At 61.8% G+C, this 21,650-nt stretch overlaps 1 protein-coding gene across 1 annotated transcript in view; it reads left to right on the top strand.

Annotated features, from left to right (window-relative positions):
- OSBPL5 (oxysterol binding protein like 5) overlaps positions 1–21,650 on the top strand; it is a 60,303-nt gene that overhangs the window by 37,301 nt on the left and 1,352 nt on the right. The window contains exons 4-21 of the mRNA XM_047774992.1: positions 332–412; positions 649–750; positions 1,989–2,192; positions 2,896–2,980; positions 4,771–4,942; positions 5,232–5,439; positions 7,339–7,523; positions 8,002–8,083; positions 9,722–9,820; positions 10,234–10,330; positions 11,420–11,518; positions 16,890–16,987; positions 17,315–17,404; positions 17,491–17,627; positions 18,051–18,236; positions 18,485–18,611; positions 20,221–20,353; positions 20,793–20,895. Coding sequence (XP_047630948.1) covers positions 332–412; positions 649–750; positions 1,989–2,192; positions 2,896–2,980; positions 4,771–4,942; positions 5,232–5,439; positions 7,339–7,523; positions 8,002–8,083; positions 9,722–9,820; positions 10,234–10,330; positions 11,420–11,518; positions 16,890–16,987; positions 17,315–17,404; positions 17,491–17,627; positions 18,051–18,236; positions 18,485–18,611; positions 20,221–20,353; positions 20,793–20,895 — 2,288 coding nt within the window. The remainder of the gene's footprint in view (positions 1–331; positions 413–648; positions 751–1,988; positions 2,193–2,895; positions 2,981–4,770; positions 4,943–5,231; positions 5,440–7,338; positions 7,524–8,001; positions 8,084–9,721; positions 9,821–10,233; positions 10,331–11,419; positions 11,519–16,889; positions 16,988–17,314; positions 17,405–17,490; positions 17,628–18,050; positions 18,237–18,484; positions 18,612–20,220; positions 20,354–20,792; positions 20,896–21,650) is intronic.

Genomic DNA, 21,650 nt, shown 5'->3' with positions numbered 1-21,650 from the left:
CTGCCTGGGGGCTGAGGACACAGTGGCGACTAAGAGGGACCCCTCCCGATCACCACGGGGAAGGTCATTGCCGCGAGCCCAGCGCAGGCCCCCAGGGAAGGGCCCACCTTCGACTCTCCCCACAGGGCGGCGCACCCCAGCTCTTGTTCATGTGCTCACTCACCTCGAGCTGTTTCCTTCATCCCCCCACGTCCCTGGAAATGCCAGTGACCCGGGCACGGGGCAGGGGGCTGCCAGGTGCCTTTCTCCTGCTTCCTGCGCCCCCCGGCACCACCCCCTCCCCGGGCCGCACGCCCCTTCCCTTCTCCCCCGACCTGAGTCTCTCCCGCAGGCAGAGTACAGGCTGTGCAGTGGGTCCGACAAGGAATGTGTGTCCCCAACAGCCAAGGTCACCAAGAAGGAAGCTCTCAAGGTGGGCCCGGGGAGGGGGCACAGGTGTGTCGTGTGGGGTGCTCGGGCACCCAGGCCTGCCAGAGGGAGGGGACAGACTGCAGCCTGGCCACCTCCATGGCCCCCCTGCCTCTCCACCCCCTGCCCCCATCCTCCTCCCCCCGGCCGGACCGTGAAGGCCCCCACGGGTGGGAGACGCCAGGGAGGGCCAGCCGGGGGCCTTGTGCCTCAACCCCCCTGCGGGCATCCTGGGCGCAGGCGCAGAAGGAGAGCTACCGCCAGGAGAAGAAGCGTGCCACCAAGCAGCTGCTGAGCGCCCTGACCGACCCCAGCGTGGTCATCATGGCCGACAGCCTGAAGGTGAGCAGGACGCCTCGGCTCCGCCGGGAGGGCTCCCCGGGGGCACGCAGAGTCACCAGCCGCTCAGGGGTCGGTTAGCCACGGTGGCTGCTGCAAAGCTCCATCAGGGTCCTGGGGCTGCCCCAACAAAGGGCCCCACGCAGGTGGCTTAAAACAAGAAAGTGGTGCCAGATCCAGAGGCCAGGGTTGAGGCCAAGGTCCTGGCAGGGCCAGGCTCCTTCCTGAGGCTCTGGGGCTTTCCAGCCCCTCTCAGCTTCTGGGGCCCCAGGCATTGCTGGGCTCGTGGCCGCATCCCCCCAGTCTCTGCCCCACGGACACCTGGCCTCCCCGGTGTCTCTGTGTCTGTAGGGACACAGCCACTGGACCAGGACCCGCCCTGTGCCAGCGTGACCTCGTCTTCAGTTGGTCACGTCCACAGAGACCCTATTTCTTTCTTTCTTTCTTTCTTTTTTTTTTTGTCTTTTTGCCTTTTCTAGGGCCGCTCCCACGGCATATGGAGGTTCCCAGGCTAGGGGTCGAATTGGAGCTTTAGCCACCGGCCTACACCAGAGCCACAGCAACGCGTGACCTACACCCCAGCTCACGGCAACACCGGATCCTTAACCCACGGAGCAAGGCCAGGGGTCGAACCTGCAACCTCATGGTTCCTAGTCAGATTCGTTAACCACCGCGCCATGACGGGAACTCCGAGAGACCCTACTTCGAACTCAGGTGAAGGTCCCGACCCTCTGGGTCCCAGGCTGCCCGTGGAGCCTGTGATGAGGAGAGGAGTGAGACTCGGGCCTCAGGGGACTGCACCCGTGTTCGGACCTCGCCGAGGCACTGAGTGATTCCTCAGCCCACAAGCCTCAGTTTGCCCTGCCGAACAATGGGCACAGAGCTGCTGCACCCAAGGCTGCTGTGCGAGGCAGAGGAGACAAGTGGGCTGGGGAACTTGGTTGTCTGCAGAGCCCTGGGCCCATGGGGGCTTTTTTTTGGCTCCACAAAAGCATGGATACACAACACGCTACAGAAGTTCCCTTATGGCCTGTGGGTTAAGGACCTGGCATTGTCACTCCTGGGGCTCAGGTTCCATCCCCGGCCCAGGAGTTTCTACACCCTGAGGGTGCGCCCCAACCCCCAAATCTAGCAGAGAGCTCTGCCCGCAGCCCAGAGCCCCATGCACCCTCCCCCGACCCCCGCCGTCCAGATGCCTCTGGGTCCCACGCAGGCACTGACGGCAGCGCCCCTCCCCGCAGATCCGCGGGACCCTGAAGAGCTGGACCAAACTGTGGTGCGTGCTGAAGCCCGGCGTGCTGCTCATCTACAAGACGCCCAAGGTGGGCCAGTGGGTGGGCACGGTCCTGCTGCACTGCTGCGAGCTCATCGAGAGGCCCTCCAAGAAGGACGGCTTCTGCTTCAAGCTCTTCCACCCGCTGGACCAGTCCGTCTGGGCTGTGAAGGTACCGCAGGGCCGGGCCAGGCTCAGGGGGGCCAGGCCAGGAGAGGGCCCCATGCAGGGAAGGGGTGGGGGGCGGTGCTGTGCGGGAGGGTCGGGAGGCTCGTCCCGGGGCTGCCAGTTCCAAGGGTGAGGTCTCTCAGTGGTCTGGGGGTCAGATGTGGTCAGTGGCGTTCCGTGGGGGAGTGGGGGTGGCAGCGATTCAGGGCCTAGTGACCATGGGATCAGGTCACACCTGGAAGGGCAGCTGCTTCTAGCACAGACCTCACCTCTCATTCCCCAGGGGGCTGCCCAGCCCAGGACTAAAGGGGTCAGGTTGCCGGGTGACCTCCAGAGTGCCCAGTTAAACTTGGATTTCAAAGGAAGAGCAAAAATACCTTTTTCATAAAACTATGTCCCAAATATGCAGCTATATGTGTTATATATGTGTGTTATATATAGTTTTTCTGAGGCTCAAATTTAACTGGGCGTCCTGGATTTATTTGCTCATGCCGATTCTGGCCACCCTAAAGTGGGGGCTCAGAGCTGGGGAGCGGAGGGTGGGAAGCTGCCTGCTCACCGCCTGCTGCGCGTGTGGCCAGGTGAGCCACCCCACCTGGGTGTCCTGAGAGAGGTGTCCGTATGTGCCTGAGTGTGTGTCCACGTGACCGCACCCCCTCCCCATCGCTGGCTGTTCCCTCCCTTGATGCGGGTCTCTGCCCCTGCAGGGCCCCAAAGGTGAGAGCGTGGGCTCCATCACGCAGCCCCTCCCCAGCAGCTACCTGATCTTCAGGGCCGCCTCGGAGTCCGATGGTGAGTCCTCACCTGCCCTGCGGGTCTCCACGGCCCCCACCTGAAGCAGGGGGCCCCCACCCGTGGGGTTTAGGCCAGGTGCATGGGGCCCCAGTTCAGGCCCTTCCGCCGCAATCCAAGGAGGCAGCCTGACGTCAAGGGGACAAGCCCTCCCACCAGCACCCTCTCTGAGCCTCTGCTCTCCACGCCTCCACCCCGTGCAAACCGTGACTAGTCACCTGGCTCCCCACTTGCTCTGAGAATCTGTGACCCTGTTTAAAGCCAAGAGATAGCAGTCGTTGGGCGCCAGCCACACCCCCGGGTGCTACTGTTATCATGCACACTTGGCACGTGGGGAAACAGCTTCCCGCTGGAAAGCGCTGGGGCCGGGGAGGGATGCGCGGTTCCAGAATCACCGCATGAGATTGGCGCGCCCTCTAGTGGCTGCGCCGAGGAAAGGCGGCTGCCCCTCCCAGCGCCCTTCCCGGAGCCCTCAGGACCGGCGCGCCTCCCCGAGACCCTCGGTGGTCCAGCGCGGGCAGGGCCCTGCCCGAGGCAGCCTGGCCCGACCGCCGGGCTCCAGCCCACCCGGCTTGGAGCTTGGGGTTGACAGCCGTCCTGTAGGTGCCACGCTGCCCCCTGCAAGCCTCCAGGGTGTCCCGCGCTCCTTGAGCACCGCCCTCATTTCCCCAGCCTCCTACTGGGTGCCGGGCCCCGCGTGGGCCCCGGGATGGACAGGGTAGCCGGTGCCCCCATGGAGGCTGCGGTCTTGTGTGAGAGACGAGCAGCAAACCGCCAGACAAGGCCGGTTAGGCTGAAGCATGAGCTGAGTCCATGATGGGGTCGGGGGCCGTGATCCGGGAGGAAGGGTGACACGGCGCCTGTGGGTATCAGGAGGAGGAGGCCTTGGAATGGGCTCAAAGGATGCATACTGTTCAGGATGTATAATCTTTTATGACAACCATGGGACCCACAGGTCAGCCCCAGGCCCTGCTCAGCAGGTGCCGGCTTCCCAACTCACCCTGCAGGGGCTGCTCCCACAAACGTGCATCTTCCTTCCCCCGCACCGTGAACTTTCCGCCCAGGCTGGAAAGCTGTATCCAACCAAGCCTGCAGGGAACACCCCCCGCCGGACCCCAGATGTCCCCTTGAGAAGCAGGAGCCTCCCCTGCAAGCCCCTCCCCCACGTCCCCAGCACGCCCCTCCCAACGCCAGGCCCAAGGGTACCCCACACAGCTGGGGAAGCAAACGCACTGTCTCCAGGGGGTTGGCATTCCAAAGGCTCAGAGAAGCAGAGAACCAAGTTCAGGGTCCTTTAATCCCAAGCTAAGAACCAAGTGCAGTGTCCTTGAACCTGTGCCCCCACTTACAGACCCTGGTGCCTGTCTGAATAACACCTGATGGCACAACACACGTGACAGACACTCTCCTGAGTGGTAGCATCGCTGTTAGTAGTCACACCAGGACATGGGTGTCACTTGGCTGCACGTGTCCCCTTGTCTGTTAACACCCTCTGGGACACACTGGTGGTGTTGGTCTAAGCCATTTCCGTCAGGGAGGACTCCACACGTGGGAGCTGGCAAGGCCCCCGCGGGCAAGAGTGGACCCTGATGGGGTCACTGGCGGTCCTGGACCTCAGCCCCTCATCTGTAACATGGGCGTATGACAATGCCCAGGAGTAGGGGGCTGGGGGTCGCCATATAGAAGAAAAGCAGGCTCTGTGGCGGTGGGGGGGTGGGGGAGCTCCCCAGTGTGCAGTGCGCGCCTCCCGGGCTGGGGGCTGCTCAGCCTAGTCCCCCCGTCCCCCGCAGGCCGCTGCTGGCTGGACGCCCTGGAGCTGGCGCTGCGCTGCTCCAGCCTCCTGCGACTCAGCGCTTGCAAGCAGGGCCGCGATGGGGAGCCCGGGTCCTCGCCGGATGCGTCGCCCTCCTCCCTCTGCGGGCTGCCCCCCTTGGCCGCCATCCACGACCAGGACCTGTTCCCGTAAGCCGGTGCCCCTCACTTACAGACCCTTGGAGCCAGGGTCTCCCACCTGCACAAACACACAGGGTCTCCGTGTCCATGGGGACAGAGAGCTGGCCGCCCAAACCCCACCCAGGAGGCAGGCCTCCGCCCGGGGGCCCCGGGGGCCTCAGTGCTTTCATCTGTGAGCTGCAGCTCACGGCGTCAAATGCCCATCCCGGAGGCTCTTAAACACAGGGGTGTGGGCGAGGGGTGCCCTGGGCGAGGGTGCAGGGGCCCTCCCTGTGCCCAGCGGCCATCCACCTTCCAGACTGAACGGGTCCTCCCTGGAGAACCACCTGGAGAACGATGGGTTCTCAGACAAGTCGGAGAGAGAGAACGCCGAGGAGTCGGACAACGAGACGCAGGACCACAGCCGCAAGACGGAGAGCGGGAGCGACCAGTCGGAGGCCCCGGCGGCGGGCCCGGTGCGCAGAGGGACCACGTACGTGGAGCAGGTCCACGAGGAGCTGGGGGAGGTGAGCCGCCCCGCCTGGAGCCCCGGCATCCCCCTGCGCCTGGCCCCGCATCCCCGAAGCAGCGGGGCAGCACCCGGCCGGCCCCCAGGGCGCGGGTGCCAGGTCTGCAGGGCCTGAGGGTTGGGGGGGGGCAGGAAGGTGGGCACGGCCAGGACCAGGGAGAGCCGGGTGAGGGCAGTGGGACCAGGGCTGAGGGTATGGGAAGGACACAGGTGGGTTTTAGGTGACGGGCTACGGGGGTCCAGGTGAGGCTCTCAGAGGGCTGGGGGCAGAGTGGAAGCCGGGGACCCGCTAGGGAGGAGGCGTGGAAGGGACGAAGCTGAGGGCACCTTGGACCCAGGCCGGATGGAGAAGGGAGAAGTGGGGGTTCCGGACGCATCTGGAGGCGGACAGGCAGGACCCAGCCCCACTGCGATGCCCCCTGTGAGACAGGCCTTCTGGGCAAAAGAGGTGGCAGCTGGGGTGAGGCTGGGCTGGGTCCCGGGTTTGGACATCTAGGGGGACGCTGGTGCAGGGGGGCCTGGGGCTCAGGGGACCATCCAGACATGAGGGCTTGGAGTGCGCAGCCCAAGGGGTCCCGGGGCCCGGGCACCCCGGCCTTCAGAGGCAGAGCACAGACAAGGTGCCTGAGAGCCCAAGGAGTCGGGGGGCAGCTGTGCTGGGAGGTGGGGCAGGAGGAGAGAGAGGCTGACCCCGGATCCGTACCGGGGGTGGTGACTGTCACCAAGGCGCCCTCCGTGGTGAGAAGGGGGCAGAAGCCAGAGGGAGAGGGATGAAGGGGGAGGTATGTGGGGGTTCCCAGGGCAGCAGCTCCACGGACGCCCCAAAGCTGGCCTGAAAATCATAGCCGGGGAGCCACAGCCTCCTGGGGGTCAAATGTGACCCCTGCCTCTAGGGACTCACCCCCACCCAGGTGTCCAGGCGTGCTGCCCACACAGGTGCCACCAGGCCTCGGCCACAGCTGTGTGCACAGAGAGGCAAGCCCACTGCCTGAGGCAGCCCAGCGGGGTGGCGACGGACCCTGGTGCAGGACTGGCTGCTGGCACCCCATTCGGCTGCCCGTCTGGGGGCTCAGGGGGTGGGGGTCGCCAGCCAAGTCCTGCCACAGCCCAGGCCTTGGAGCCACAGCCCAGGGCGGGGCAGGGAGGGGTATCACAGGGAGGGGAGACGGGCTTGGTATTCGCCCAGGAGCTGCAGTTCGATGGGACTTCCTGAGAGTGGGGGGTCTTCCACGGACAGCCCTGCCTGGGAACACTCGCCCTGCTAGCCAGCTGTCCCCACATCTAAGTGACCCAGTCAGAGATCCTTCTGCCTGCCCGAGGGCTTGCTGGTCAGTGAGGAGTGGGAGATGGAGCGCCAACACCCCCTCCCCCACCCCCACGTCCCCCTGCTCCCCTCCCCCCGTCCCTGCCCCGCTGCCCAGACATGGCTCAAAACTCCTGGCTCAGTCTCTCCAGGGCACGCGAGCTCGGGTGAGGCTTAGACATCTCAGGAAAGACAGGAGGGGCACCAGGAGGCCCCCTCCAGCCACGTGACCCTGGATAAGAAAGGTCCCTTTCTAGAGGGGGTGCAGGCCCGGAGCCCCTGTCACCCGGTGGTAGGAGGTCTCCTTGTGTGCCTGGCACCTGCTGCGCAGCACAGAATCACGCGAGGTCCACAGATGGTGTCAGCAGCCAGGGTGGGGGCTCACCCAGATTGTGGGGGGGACCTTGGGAAGTCAGGCTGGTCTGTGTCTGCAAGTGCCCCTCCAGGCTTGGGGCGCACCTGCTGGAAAACGCGGGTCAGCTGGAACCGGGACCGGCTCGCTGGCGTGGGGGCCGGGTCGGGGGGGATTCCTGACGGGGGGGCGGGGTGTAGCCCCCCGGGGCCGCAGCCTGACCTCAGCCCCTCTGCCCGCAGCTGGGGGAGGCGTCGCAGGTGGAGAAGGTGTCGGAGGAGAACAAGAGCCTGATCTGGGTGCTGCTGAAGCAGCTGCGGCCGGGCACGGACCTGTCGCGCGTCGTGCTGCCCACCTTCGTGCTGGAGCCACGCTCCTTCCTCAACAAGCTTTCCGACTATTATTACCACGCCGACCTGCTCTCGAGGCGAGGGGGCGCCCGGACCCCGTGGGAGGACCTGGGGGAGGGGGAGGGGGGCAGCCCCACGTGCGGTCAGGGCCAGAGCCCTCAAGGTGAGCCCCAGAACTTTCTCTGCACCCTGAGTCCTGCACCCGGGCATCGGCGCCCTTAAGCTGCCCTTGGCCAAGGTCAGAAGGGGGCTGAGGCTCAGGGGTCTGCGGAGAGGGGGGCGAGTGAGGGCAAGAGCGCCCAGGCGGCTTCATGGAGGTGGCATCCTGCCAGCCTGAGCCTGCAGCATCCTCTCCCCCAGCAGCCAAGCCACCCTGACGTTTTCTGGGTTTGTGGGGAACCCGTCCCCCAGGGGCTGGGAAACTTGCCCCTCTTTGGGGCTGGGCCGCTTGAGCGGGGCCTGGGTTTTCAGCCAGCGGATGGAGGTTGAAGTGGAAGGAGGGAGGGTGGGCCAGGGCCCCCGCCTGGAGTGAGGGTGTTCTCCCACGTCTCGCAGGGCTGCGCTGGAGGAAGACGCCTACAGCCGCATCAAGCTCGTGCTGCGGTGGTACCTGTCCGGCTTCTACAAGAAGCCCAAGGTAAGGGGCACCTGCCAGCCTGGGGTGGGGGAGCTGCGGCCCAGTGGGAGGGCCACCCAGCCTGTCCCCTGGTACATGACCCCGCCCAGGGAACAGGCCATCCCCTGCCCCGCATGACCTTGAAGTGTCCTCATCATCCCCACGGTGGCCCCAGATCCTCAGAGATGGAGACCTGGCCTTTGATCTGCACCCCCAGAACCCCTGGCCAGGCCAGACCCACAGGGTGGTCCCGATCCCTAAAGAGCCCACGCTGGTTCACCCCTCGGAGGAAGAGCTGCCCCCCAACGGTGCCAAGAAAGAGACTTTTGCCTGTGAACCTCAAGGAACTCTTGGGACTTGTGGGTTTTTGTGTTTGGTTTGGTTTGGCCTTGCCCACAGCGCACAGAAGTTCCCAGGCCAGGGATTAAACCTGTGCCACAGCAGTGACAATACCAGGTCCTTAACCTCTAGGCCACCAGGGAACTCCCCGAATTTGTTTTTTTACTCATAGAGCCCCTTTTGAGAACCCGCCGCCCAGGCTCTGCTGAGAGCAGGGCTGGTCTGGTTGTAGATACTAGAGGGGCCTGAACTCCCCCCACCCCGCCACCCCCTCCCCTGAGCCCAGCGTGGAGCCCTGGGCTTTCACAGGACAGGGACACAGGATTGAAACCGCAACTGTGGCTCTGAGTCTCCACTGCGCAGTGGGTTAGAAGTGGGACTGGGCCTCCTGACTGGCTGCAGCCTTCTGCGTTCAGACACAGGCCTAGGCTCCTACAGGCAGACCCCCAGACCCTTGGCAGGGCCCAGATATTCATGCTTAGCAGTGCGGGATGTGTGGGTCGTTGGGGCAGAGGGGGCAGTCCAGGAGGACTTCTCCGAGGAGGAGGCTCCTTGCGGAAGGCTGCCCAAGACAGAACAGTGGCTGCTGCAGGCGGGCCTGGGAAGCTTGGGTAGAAGAGGACTTGTTGGGCAGACCTAGGGGGCTACAGACAGGCTCAGAAAGGCAGAGCAGGTGTGCCCCCAGGGCGCTCTGCCAAGTCATCACTCAGGGGGCCCACGTTCCCCGCGGTGGGGCTGGCAGGTGCACAGACAGCTGCAAGCGACAGAGCTGGAGGTGGCATGAAGGGGGTGGCCCAGGTTCGTCAAATCGGATCTGGGGCCTGAGCTGGACCACATGGAGGCCTGAGAGGAGGGCTCCCCAGACAGGGAAACTGTCTCCTGTGAACGTGGGCGTTTGGGAGCAGAAAGGTGACAGAAACGTAGCAGGAACAGCGTCTGGGGTGGGGGTGGGGGGGCTGGAGAATTTGGGATTCAACTTGAAAGGTCGTTTAGGCGCCACTGGGGACTTCTAGTGAGCTGTGCCCTGGCTTCCCCTGAAGTCCAGGGAGAGTGTGACGTGGTTAGGGTCCCGTGTGCCCCTCAGAGCCAAGAAAGGCACAAGACACTGCATAGGCCGTCCCCCCAGAGTGTAGACCGTGGGTAAAGCATAGTCTCCCAGGGCAGGAGTGGGCGCTGGGCCCAGATGCTGTAGTCTGGGGACCCTCTCCTTGCAGGTACCTGGGGCCGAGGCCAGCGGACCGCCCCCTGTTGCCCTTCTGTCCCCACCCACCCGCGATGGGGCCGCCCAGTGTCTCACAAATGCCTGTTTGTTGCCCGCAGGGGATCAGGAAGCCTTACAATCCCATCCTGGGGGAGACTTTCCGCTGCTGCTGGTTCCACCCCCAGACCAGCAGCCACACCTTCTACATTGCGGAGCAGGCAAGCGCTGGCAGTGGGCGGGGCCCTGGCAGTGGGCGGGATCCTGACAGAGGGCGGGGCTCTGAAAGTGGGCGGGGCCGTCCAGCCCAGCCCAATGCAGGTTTCTTGGTGATCCCACCTTTGCATCCACCAAAGTGCTCTGGCCTCACTGCTGCCTGCAGGCCTCCTCCCGGGCGGTGCAGACCGCCACCGCAGCTGTGACAGCAGAAAGTTTCTTTGGGGAGGGGGGCAGCACATCCCATTTTCCTGGGGGCGCCCTGGGGTGATATGGCACTCAGGCCTGGCTCCCCTGGATGCCTGGGATGAGAGCTGGGGCTGCCCTCGCGCCTGCTCCAGGGGCTGGGGGAATGCGGTGGGGGGGGGGGTGCTGCCAGCTGCCAGGACCTCTCTGAGAGCCACCTCTCTGCCCACAGGTGTCCCACCACCCGCCCGTGTCCGCCTTCCACGTCAGCAACCGGAAGGACGGCTTCTGCATTAGTGGCAGCATCACAGCCAAGTCCCGGTTCTATGGTGAGGGGCTGCCCTGGGCCCCCAGGACCTCGAGGAAAAGGGGAGGTGCTGGGCTCCCAGATTGGGTGGTCCCCAAGACCTCCCTGGTGGCCATGTGCATGCCCCTCCCTGCCTCTCCTAGCCAAGGACCACCAGTCCTGGTAAAGTGCTCAGACCCCAGGGTCAGGCAGAGCCCGGCCCCCACCCCTGGGCCTTGCACCCCTCAGAGAACCAGCACCTTTTGAGTCTTCAGAGAAAGAAGCACATGAAAAGGTGCTGTCTTGAGCTGGCTGTCCACTTCAGCACCACTGGCCACACGTGGCTAGTTAAACTGATTAAATGAGAAGTTCCTGTCCTGGCTCAGTGGTTAACGAATCCGACTAGGAACCATGAGGTTGCAGGTTCGATCCCTGGCCTCGCTCCGTGGGTTAAGGATCTGGCGTTGCCGTGAGCTGTGGTGTACGTCGCAGACGCGGCTCGGATCTGGCATGGCTGTGGCTGGGGAGTAGGCCGGCGACTACATCTCCGATTGGACCCCTGGCCTGGGAATTTCCACGTGCCGCGGGTGCAGCCCTAGAAAATACAAAAAAAAAAAAATTGAAATTAAATAAAAATGCAGCTTCTCAATTGCTCTGGCCACAGCGCAAATAGCCACATGTGGCCAGCAGCCACCATGTCACATGGCACAAGATAGAACAGTTCCATCATCCCGGGACTTTCTGCCAGGCAGTGCCACCCTACAGCCTAGCACCAAGGGTTTGTCTGCATCTTTCCAGATGGTGGGCCTTTGTATCATTTTCATAGTGGGCTGGTGCACCCTGGGTACTCCTGTGTGCCTCTCTGGGGTGTTTCTGTAGGGACCCTAGTTTGAAAAGGTTCAAAGCCTCCACCCCGAGAACCCCTACTTTAGTAACTGAAAGAAACATTTACACATGGCGAGTTCAAGGAGCTCCTCAGGACAAATGACGTGAGCCCCCTGGACGGGGCTTGTACAGAATCTGAGGCAGAGGTGCCTGTTGGAAGGGAGCTCAGGTCCTGTGACTTAGAGGGTGGCCCCCAGCGCCCGAGGATCTGTCTCCACTCACTGGTCCCCCCACCCTGTCTCTGCAGGGAACTCCCTATCGGCTCTGCTGGACGGCAAGGCCACGCTGACCTTCCTGAACCGGGCAGAGGCTTACACCCTTACCATGCCCTATGCCCACTGCAAAGGTGAGAGGCCATGCCCCCGACACACAAACCTACAGAGGGCAGAGCCCAGGCCGGCTCCCTCAGGGAGAGCACTCGGGTTCTTGTCTGTGTGAAGGCATCTGTATTTCACCCTGACTCTTCCGTGACTGTTTAGCTGGGTGTGAAATTCCAGGTGGATCTTTCTCTCTTTGAAAACATGCTTCCTCCTTCTAACTTCTTTTGGAGGCTGGCAGTCAGTCAGCTCTCGGCCTCCTTGTCATATAACCTGCTTTTCTCTGTGGCTGCTTTTAAGATCTTCTCTCGTCTTTGGTGTCATGCAATCTCACTATAATATGTCAAAAGCGTGGATGGCGTTCCTTTTTTTTTTTTTTTTAAACAATGTTGTGTTCATTTCTAGTGAACAGCCAAAGGAATTCAGCTATAGGATTTATTTTTTATTTTTTTATATTTTTTGTCTTTTGTCCTTTTAGGGCCACACCCAAAGCATATGGAGGTTCCCAGGCTAGGGGTCTAATCCGAGCTGTAGCTGCCGGCCTACGCCAGAGCCACAGCAACGCAGGATCTGAGCTGCGTCTGCAACCTACACCACAGCTCACGGCAACGCTGGATCCTTAACCCACAGAGCGAGGCCAGGGATCGAACCTGCGACCTCACGGTTCCTAGTCGGATTCGTTTCCGCTGCACCACGACGGGAACTCCTATTTTTTATTTTTTAATTAATGCCTTTTTATTATGGTGGTTTTAGGTTTACAAAAATTTGAACGGAAGGTACAGAGCGTTCCCGTAACGCCCTGCCCCTCCACACGCAGCCTCCTGCTATTAACGCCGTATTGACATCAGAGGTCACTCTTTGTGGCCTTCGTTACATGGATCTACTGTGTCTGCTGTTACAGTTTCACCCAACAGTTTGGCCACCCTGAAACTCTCTTCTGCTTAGACGTGAATAGATGAATTCCTCCCCTCCCCGCCCCCAACCCCTGGAAACCACGGGATTTTTTTTACTGTCGCCGTAATTTTGCTTTTTTCAGAATGGCATATAGTTGGAATCACAGGGTATGCAGCCTTTTCAAACTAACACCTTTCAACCTGCCTTGATAATTCTGGGCTTTTTTATTTTTTTATTTTATTTGTAAGAGTTTTTCTTTGTTTTAAATTTTTAAGCTGAGATTGCACGACCCATCGATGTGGGAATTTTTTTTTTTTTTTTTTTTTGCTGCTGGACCTGTGGCAGATGGAAGTTCCTGGGCCAGGGATTAAATCCAAGCTGCAGCTGCCATCTGCATCACAGCTTTAGCTATAACTGATCCTTTAACCCACCGCATCGGGCTGGGGCTCGAACCCACACCTCTGCAGCGACCCAAGCTACTGCCACAGTGGGAACTGGAAGTGTGAAAATTTTTAAGCTATTATTATTTTTTTTTTTTTATTTTTTGCTTTTTAGGGCCATGCTTGTGGCATATGTGCTCCCTAGGGGATGTCCCTTCTTTTCTCACGTGCCCATCTGGTCATCAGGGCGTGGAAAAGAATATTACTCCGTCTTCCACTTGGTTTTGGTCTTTTTAGGGCCACACCCAGGGCATATGGAGGTTCCCAGGCTAGGGGTCGAATCAGAGCTACAGCTGCCAGCCTTTGCCACAGCCATAGCCACACAGGATCCGAGCTGCATCTGCGACCTGCACCCCAGCCCACAGCAGCGCCGGATCCTTAACCCACGGAGCGAGGCCAGGAATCAAACCTGCGTCCTCATGGATCCTAGTCAGGTTCGTTAACCACTGAGCCACGACAGGAACGCCTGTCGTCCCCTTTTCATTACGGAAAACTTCAAATGTGTGTGAAAATACACGGAACGCCCACAGAGCACAGCCCAGCAGGGGCCAGTCTCGTTGCCCTCGTCCCCACACCCACCTCATTCATTTGAGGTCAGTCCCGGAAATCACATCATTTCTAAGTTTCACCGTGTGTCACCAAAGGATAAATGTTCCCCTTCTTAAGCATAACCACGATACTATCATTGTATATTAAAAAAATAAAAACATGCACAAACCGAGGCTCTTCGGAGTTCCTGTTGTGGCTCAGTCGGCTAAGAACCAACTGGTTGCCATGAGGATGTGGGTTCTGTGCCTGGTCTCATTCAGTGGGTGAAGGATCCAGCCTTGCTGTGAGCTGTGGTGTTGATCTGAAACTCAGATCGGGCGTTGCTGTGGCTGTGGTGTGGCTGGCAGCTGAAGCTCCGATTCGACCCCTAGCCTGGAAACTTCCATGGGCCACCCTAAAAAGCAAAGAAAAAAGGAAAGTTCCCTGATCATTGCAAATACATGTATATTTACGTACACACGTTACGGGACATGTTTTGAGCAGGATCCTGACTCGGGGTCCCGCTTGGAGCTGGAGCTCATTTCCACACCCTCCGCCTACTCCCCCTGCAATGAACTGGTCCAAGAAATAAGGCCATTTTCCTGGGTTTCCTGCAGTCTGGATGTTCCGGCTGTGTCCTTGGTGCAAGGGCACGGATTCTGTATAAGCTGGAAGTTGACCTCGCCCTGGAACTTGATCACTTTAAGGCACAGTTTTTCCAACAAGACACTCAGTAGGGGAGTTTCTATCGTGGCTCAGCAGAAACGAACCCAGCTAGCATCCATGAGGATGAAGGTTCAATCCCTGGCCTCGCTCCGTGGGTTAAGGATCCAGCGTTGCTGTGAGCTATGGTGTGGGTCAAAGATACCACTCAGATCCCGTGTGGCTGTGGCTGTGGGGTAGGCCGGCAGCTGCCCCTCCGATTCGACCCCCAGCCTGGGAACTTCCCCCTGCCGCAGGTGCGGCCTTAAAAAGACCAAAAAAAGACCAAAAAAGGATGCTCAGTAGGCAGCTTCCTGTCTTCCCGCCACTAGGTTGGCAGTGTCCCCTTGTCTCCAAACCTGTGATGTCAGCAGCGGGGATCGTGGGTGCCCGGTTGGTCTGCCACCCCTTCCTCTGACCAGCAGGCAGCCCCGTCTACCGTGTGCTCCCCCGGGACGTTCAGTACTCGTAGGATAAATGCTGGGTTTTTCTCCTATCAAAATTTGGAGTCCCCTCCCCCTCTCCTCCAAGGTGAGGTCACTGTTGCTGAGAATTCTCAGAGCAGAACATGCACGACCCTCGCCGAGCCTCTCAGTGGCCTGTGGCCCCTTTGTCACTCCCTGGGCCCTTGTTGGCCAGCGGGAGCCATCAGGTTGGCCCCAGGTCCTGTGTACACAGCCTGAGTGGCCTGCCTCCTGCTGGCCCGACCCCAGGAGACCGTGACATCTCCTGCTCGAGACCTCGAGTCACCCATTTCTCCAGGAGCCCCAGGTTCCTTCCAGGAGGAAATGGTAGGTGGACCTCATTGTCTGGAGAGCAAATATGCCTCTTTTTTTCTTTTTTTTAAATGGCCGCACCCGTGGCACATGGAAGTTTCCAGGGTAGGGATCGAACCCACACCTCCTCGGCGATCCAAACTGCTCCCGTCAGATCCTCAACCCACGGCACCACGGGGGGAGCGCCCCCAAATCTGCTTCTTACGAATGTTCAGGTCATTGTTTCTAGGGCTTTCCAGTGAAATGAACAGATTTTTTTTTTTTCTTTTTAAGGCCGCCCATGCAGCATGTAGACGTTCCCCGGCTAGGGGTCAAATCCGAGCTGCAGCCGCCAGCCTACACCCCAGCCACAGCAACGCCAGATCTGAGCTGCTTGTGCAACCGACACCACGGCTTGCGGCAACCCAGATCCTTAGCCCACGGAGCGAGGCCAGGCATCATCGAACCTGCATCCTCACGGACACTATGTCAGGTTCTTAACCTGCCGAGCCACCACGGGAACTCCCAGGGTTTGTGTTTTTGTTTGGGGGGTGTTTTTTTTGAAACTAAAACAGGCGATGAGTTCACACTTACATTTCGGATCCAGATTCAAGAGGGCGGGTTTTTGTCTGTCCCACTCACCTCACATGTAAAACATTGTCAGTCCCCCCGCCCCCGCCCCGTGCCAGGGAGCCCCTTCCTGTGACCCAGCGCGCTCACACGCTGTCTCAGTCACAACAGGGTCACCGCTGAAGACGGGGTGTGCGTGACGTCTGTGCTCGTTCTTGTCCTGAGTGGATCCCACTGGGGTCCGTAAGGTCCTCGAGTGCCCCCCTCCGAGATCACGGCACCAAAGGACCCTCATTCTGGTCTTTGGTTTCATTTCACTCTGGATTTTTAGGAATTGCTTTTTAATTTCCTTTTTACAACAATTTCCCAAGGGAAATACATACCTGCTTCCAAAGTCAAAACTACAAAACAAGGTATAGACAAGTCTAGGGTCTCTTAGACTCCCCCTCCCCAACTCCCCAGCCCCACCCCCAGGAGAGAATCGAGTCCGGCACACCTGGCCCGCTGCCGCTTCTCTCACTTCGCACCCGTCCGTCCGTCTGTCCGTGTGTCCCAGAGAAAAGCCGGAGCAGCTCGGAGCCCTGCCCTCGTGTGCTGCACGGGGGCATTTGGGGGCGATTCCAGCCTTCTTGCTATTTAATTAGCTTGTCCTTGATTTTATTTTATGTATTTTTGCCTTTTTTAGGGCCGCACCCTCGGCATATGGAAGCTGTCAGGCTAGGGGTTGAATTGGAGCTATAGCCACCGGCTTATGATGCAGCCACAGCACCACCGGATCCTTAACCCATTCAGTGGGGCCAGGGATCAAACCTGCGTTCTCATGGATCCTGGTTGAGTTCTTTTCCACTGAGCCACACGGGAACTCCTTTTTAAAAAAATTTTTCAAAGACATCTTTTATCCCACACCTCTAAGTTTTTTAGAGTAAGAATGGTTCTTTCTTTCCTTCTTTTCTTCTCTCTCTCCCCTTCCTTCCTTCTTCTTTCTTTTAGATTAAGCCCCCACATGACTAGACATAGGAGATTCATGCTTTCCTTCACTAATTAAATACGTATGTGTGTGTGAATATGCATATATATATATATATATAAAGCTAGAAAAATCTGCCCCGGTCCCGTCCTGTGCGCAGCGGCGAGCAGGGAGATGCAGGTGCCTGCGCTGGGGCAGGAACCGCAGAGCCCAGCAAGGACCAGATGAGCGTCTCCTGGGAGCCTGGAACAGGGGCTTCCTGGAGGAGGCAACCCAGGAAGGGAGGGGCGTCTCCTGGACACAGCCACTCACTCGAGCCAAGGCCCTGGAAGCAGAGCTGGTCGCAGAGGAACCAGGCCCGGCCCCGGGCTCCGCTCCTCTAACCAGAGGCTCCGTCCTGGCAGCCTGCCCCTCCCCCCACCAGCAACCCTCCAGGCTCTGAGTTAGGCCTCCAGCGGTCAGTGCTACTGGGTCAGACTCGGCTGGGGCCTGGGGACGCGGCTGTCCCCGGGTGTCCCTGACGCCCACCGCGGCTGTGTTCCAGGAATCTTCTACGGCACCATGACCATGGAGCTGGGCGGCAGAGTGACCATCGAGTGCAAGAAAAACAACTTCCGAGCTGAGCTGGAGTTCAAGCTCAAGGTGGCACTGGCCGTAGCACCTTGGCCACCAAAGGGCCTGAGGGGGCATGGGGCTCAAGTAGGGGAGGGAGAGGCCCGGGGGCGCCCCCTTCCACCCTCTCGATGCACTAAGGGAGCAGTTCTCAGCCTCCCGGCAGTACAGCCAGGCCCAAAGTGGGACGGGGCTGCCAACAGACCACACAGCGGAAGCAGAACAGGCTCAGGCCCCTTGGGCGAGTGAGGCTGCCTCCAGCTTCTGTCCCTTCCCAGCTCCCCCAACCTCCCGCCGTGAGGAAGGGTCCCCTCCCCAGCTGCCCCTCACTGGGGCCGTCCGGCCATGTCCCCACAGCCCTTCTTTGGGGGCAGCTCGAGCATCAACCAGATCTTCGGGAAGATCACTTCGGGCGAGGAGGTCCTGGCGCGGCTCACAGGTCACTGGGTAAGGGGCCGCCCTCGGGGTGGGCGTGGCCAGGACCAGGGGGCACGGGAGGCCACGGCGCCTCTGACCCACCTGGCATCTGGCAGGACAGGGAAGTGTTTATCAAGGAGGAGGGCAGAGGGGGCGCCGAGCTGTTCTGGAACCCAAGCGGGGAGGTCCGCGGGCAGCGGCTGAAGCGGTGCACGGTGCCATTGGAGGAGCAGACAGAGCTGGAGTCTGAGAGGTGATGCCCAGGCCCCGAGGGGCCCTGACCGCAGCTGGGGTGGCCGGGTGGGCAGCGCTCTCCACTCGGCAGGGTTACAGGGCTGCGGGCACACCCCTGGGGTGCTCCAGGCAGGGAGGATGAACCTGAGTGGAGCCCTCGTGGCAGCTGGGGGGACAGGGCGTGAGGCCGGGGACAGGCAGGCGTTAGGGCAGATGACACACAGCTCCACAGCGAGGTCCCTGCTGGTGGGAGGTGTGCACTCAGTGTAGGAAAGATCCATCTCTCAGGTTGCCTGTGCCCAAGAGACACGGGTACCCCAAGAGGTAGTGAGCTCCTTGTTGCTGGAGGCAATCAAGCAGAGGTTGCTCTGTGCCTCCCCTCTAGTGTGGAGGGGACAGGGCTGCCCAGGTCCCCAGCTCAGAGCGGTCGCTCTGCCCGCAGGCTCTGGCAGCACGTCACCAAAGCCATCAACGAGGGTGACCAGCACAAGGCCACAGAGGAGAAGTTTTCTCTGGAGGAGGCCCAGCGGCAGCGGACCCGAGAGCGCCAGCAGAACCTGGTGCCCTGGACGCCCCAGCTGTTCCACCTGGACCCTGCCACCCAGGAGTGGCGCTACCGATATGAGAAGTGAGTGCGGACAGGCAGCGACCTGGGGCCCCGAGGTCCCCGCCCTGGGCCTGCAGGCACGCCTGCTCCCCTGAGGAGCGAGGGCTGGGGAGGGTCACACAGGGGCTCCCTCTTGGGCCTTGCAGATGGGTGCCACTAACAGTCACTCCCCAGGGGGCTCCAGCCACGGCTGGGAGTCTGAGGGCTGGGCCAGGAGGGTCACTCAGAGGGTCACTGCCCCTGCTGACCAACCCTCTCTGACCCTCCAGCCACAGCCCCTGGGACCCCCTGAAGGACATCGCCCAGTTTGAGCAAGACGGGGTCCTGCACACCCTGCAGCGGGAGACCATGGCCCGCCAGACGGTCTTCCTGGGCAGCCCGGGGCCCAGGCACCAGGTCAGCACTGCTGCAGGCCCTGCCTGGGTCCTCCAGGTCGTGGGCCACTCCCACCTGTCCGGCCCTCCTTCTCTGGGTCCCCCACCCTGGCACACTCTCACCCCTCCTCCTAGCAGGCTCTCCTCTGACAGCCCCCTTGCCCCTGCCTGCCCGGCCCTGCCCAGTTAGTTCCCAGGCATCCAGGGTTCAGGGCGCTGTGCCAGGGTCTGCTGGTCCTGGCCCATCACTCCCCAGAGCCACCCTCTGCGGTGTTAGGAGCACATCAGCCCATTCTACAGATGAAAAAACAGAGGCTCAGGGCAGCCCAGGGACTTGCCCGAGCAAGAGGAGGAGGAGGAGCTGGCATTAGCCCAGACATCTGGGCCTCTGCGGGGGAGAGGTGGGGGGGGGGGCCCGCAGGGCAGGGGAAGGGGGAGAGGGAGAGGGCAGGGGGAGCCCTGGGAGTCACGAGGAAGGAGCACTAGATAGCTGTGCCTCTTTAGGGAGATCTGGAGGGGTGCCTGCCCACGTGGGCGGTTCCACACATGCAACAGTGCCCCCTATGCGCGGAGCGGGGACAGCGCTCACCGGGCAGGAGGGGCTCACTCCGCATTCTTGCCCCTGGGCTCCAATTTCTCCAGCAAGGGGGGGGGTGGCCCACAGTGTCTCACCCCTCCCCATCCCCCACATGCTGCGGCCCCTCATCCCAGACCAGATGGGCCCAGCCCCTCCCACAGGTGTCCCCCTGCTGCACCTCTGCACCCTCCTCCCTCTCCTCAGCACCACCAACCGGCTCGGACCCCACCAGCCCCAAAACCTGACGCTTGGCGAAATCCACCTGACTGGGCTCTGGCCCCGCCTCCCCGCCTCTGGCCCCGCCTCCCCGCCTCTGACCCCGCCTCCCCGCCTCTGACACCACCTCCCCGCGCCTGACCCCGCCTCCCCGCCTCTGACGCCACTTCCCCCTCTCCCCGCGTCTGATGCCACTTCCCCATGGCTGTTGCGTCAGGGCCATATGGTCTCACTGCGGAGCACCCAGCTGCCAACCAGGGCCCCTCAGTAGGACACAGGCCTGCCGTCGCGTGCTGGCGCCCACAGTCCGGCTCTGCTTCTGCTGCTTCCCCTCCTATCCCGGGGCACGGGTCTGTGTGTGTGGGGGGGGGGGCTTGGGAACTCCATGCTGTGGCCACTCCTGTACCCAGGGGCTCTTTAGAGGCTGGCCGAACCTGAGGCCCCTCCCGCTGAGGGGGTCCTAGCTGTCAGCGCTCACGCTGAGCCGGGTCGGCCGGCCCAGCTCACGGTCAGAGCATGTCCTGCCCCTCTGCCATCATCTCCGCGTGCAGTGGGCATGACCTTGTGACAGCAGGTCAGAAGGGGTCAGAGCTCTGTGTTACCCTGAGGACACGGGGGCCCCTGGGGAGTGATGCCCCAGCCAGGGCAGAGGCTGACCTCTGTGCACCCAGAACCACCAGCTTCCTCCTCTGTGGCCACCTCTTGTGTCCTGCCATAAACCCACCACCATGTCCCCAAGGGCAGCAGCACCCCAGCAGGTCCCCAGGGGCCCAGCTGGAGTGCGAGGGTGTGGAGGTGTGGGTGGGCTCCCAGCCGAAGCTGCTGCCTCTCCCTCCAGGGGCCTGGCCCTGACCAGCGGCTCCGCAAGGCCAGCGACCAGCCCTCAGGCCACAGCCAGGTCACCGAGAGCAGCGGCTCCACGCCTGAGTCCTGCCCCGAGCTCTCGGATGAGGATGGTGACTTTGCTCCTGGTGAGCCCGTTGTCCCTGGCCAGCCCCTCCCTCCGCAGGGTGGGAGGACCAGAGACGCCCAGGGGCAGGTGGGGTGGCTCAGGCTTCCGAGTCTGCGGTCAGAGGGCGAGGGCACCTCCCTCGGTGGCAGGGGTGGCTTGAGGGGCAGGGCTGTGCAGTGTCCACCTTTGCCTGTGGGCCCGCTGCCCTCAAGGGAGAGCGTGTCTCCCCGCCTGAGTCCCGCCTCTGGGGTTATTAGAGGCCAGCTCAGCCTAGGGGTCCCCCCCACCCCAAAACATCCCCTGGTACCACCTCCCTGTGCCATTAGCTTCACTCGAAGGCTTCTGTGAGGGGGTGCACAGCCCCAGCACCCCCCACCTGCCCGCTCCCTGGCCACCTGCTCATCCTCACTTCTCCCCTCCCCTCCTGTGTCCCCTTGTCCCCCGGGTCCTGCGACCAGGCTGCGAGAGCCCGTGCCCTCGCTGTGGGAAGGAGGCGCGGCGGCTACAGGTGCTGCACGAGGCGATCCTGTCCATCCGGGAGGCCCAGCAGGAGCTGCACAGGTGCACCCCGCTCGGGAGTAGCTGGGTTCTGGGTCACAGAGCGGGAGAGCCCGAGGCGGCCAGAGGGCATGCGTCCGGAGTGTCACGCAGGCTGGAACCCTCAGGACCTCAAAGGGTCTGGCGGCTGGGCGAGGACTGGGGACTTCCGGGTTCCGCCCTCTGCCTGGGGCGGGCAGGGCAGGGAGCTGTGGGTGAACGGCTGGGTCCGGGTGGGCTTGATGCAGCCCAGGTGAGCCAGAGCAGGGTTGCTCTTGGTGGTGGCAGGTAGAGCCAGGTGGAAGCTGGAGGGAGGTGTGTCCCAACTCCCCACTGGGCCCGCAGCTCCAGAAACAGTAGGTCTCGGGGATAGCACCCCGAAGCCTGGGAGCATGCTCTAGGAGCTGGGTCTAGCCACCCGCTCTGGGACCCCCGGGACAGGAGGCAGAGCCATGCTTGCCAGCTCTGCTCCAGAGCCAGGCTCCTGGCCCCAGTCCAGGCTGCAGGACCCAAATGGCTGTGGGAACTAGGGCTGTCCTGGCCTCGGTCTCCTGGTCTGTGAACTGGGGTGGATAGCAGGGGCCCTGGGGCTGGAGGGCTTCCTGGAGGAGGAGGCGCGTCGGCAGGAAGGAGACGGAAAAGAGGAAAGCAGAGGTCCGTACTGAGAGCCGTGGGAGCCAGGAGGGTCCGGGTGGCTGTCCCACCCCACACAGAAGGAAGCTTGCTGCAGGGCAGGTGGGCAGGAGGACAGCCAGAAGTTTCTCCAGAGGCCCAGATGC

Source organism: Phacochoerus africanus, chromosome 4 (assembly GCF_016906955.1).
Source record: "Phacochoerus africanus isolate WHEZ1 chromosome 4, ROS_Pafr_v1, whole genome shotgun sequence".
NCBI lineage: Eukaryota > Metazoa > Chordata > Mammalia > Artiodactyla > Suidae > Phacochoerus > Phacochoerus africanus.
This window is presented reverse-complemented; position numbering and strand designations above follow the sequence as displayed.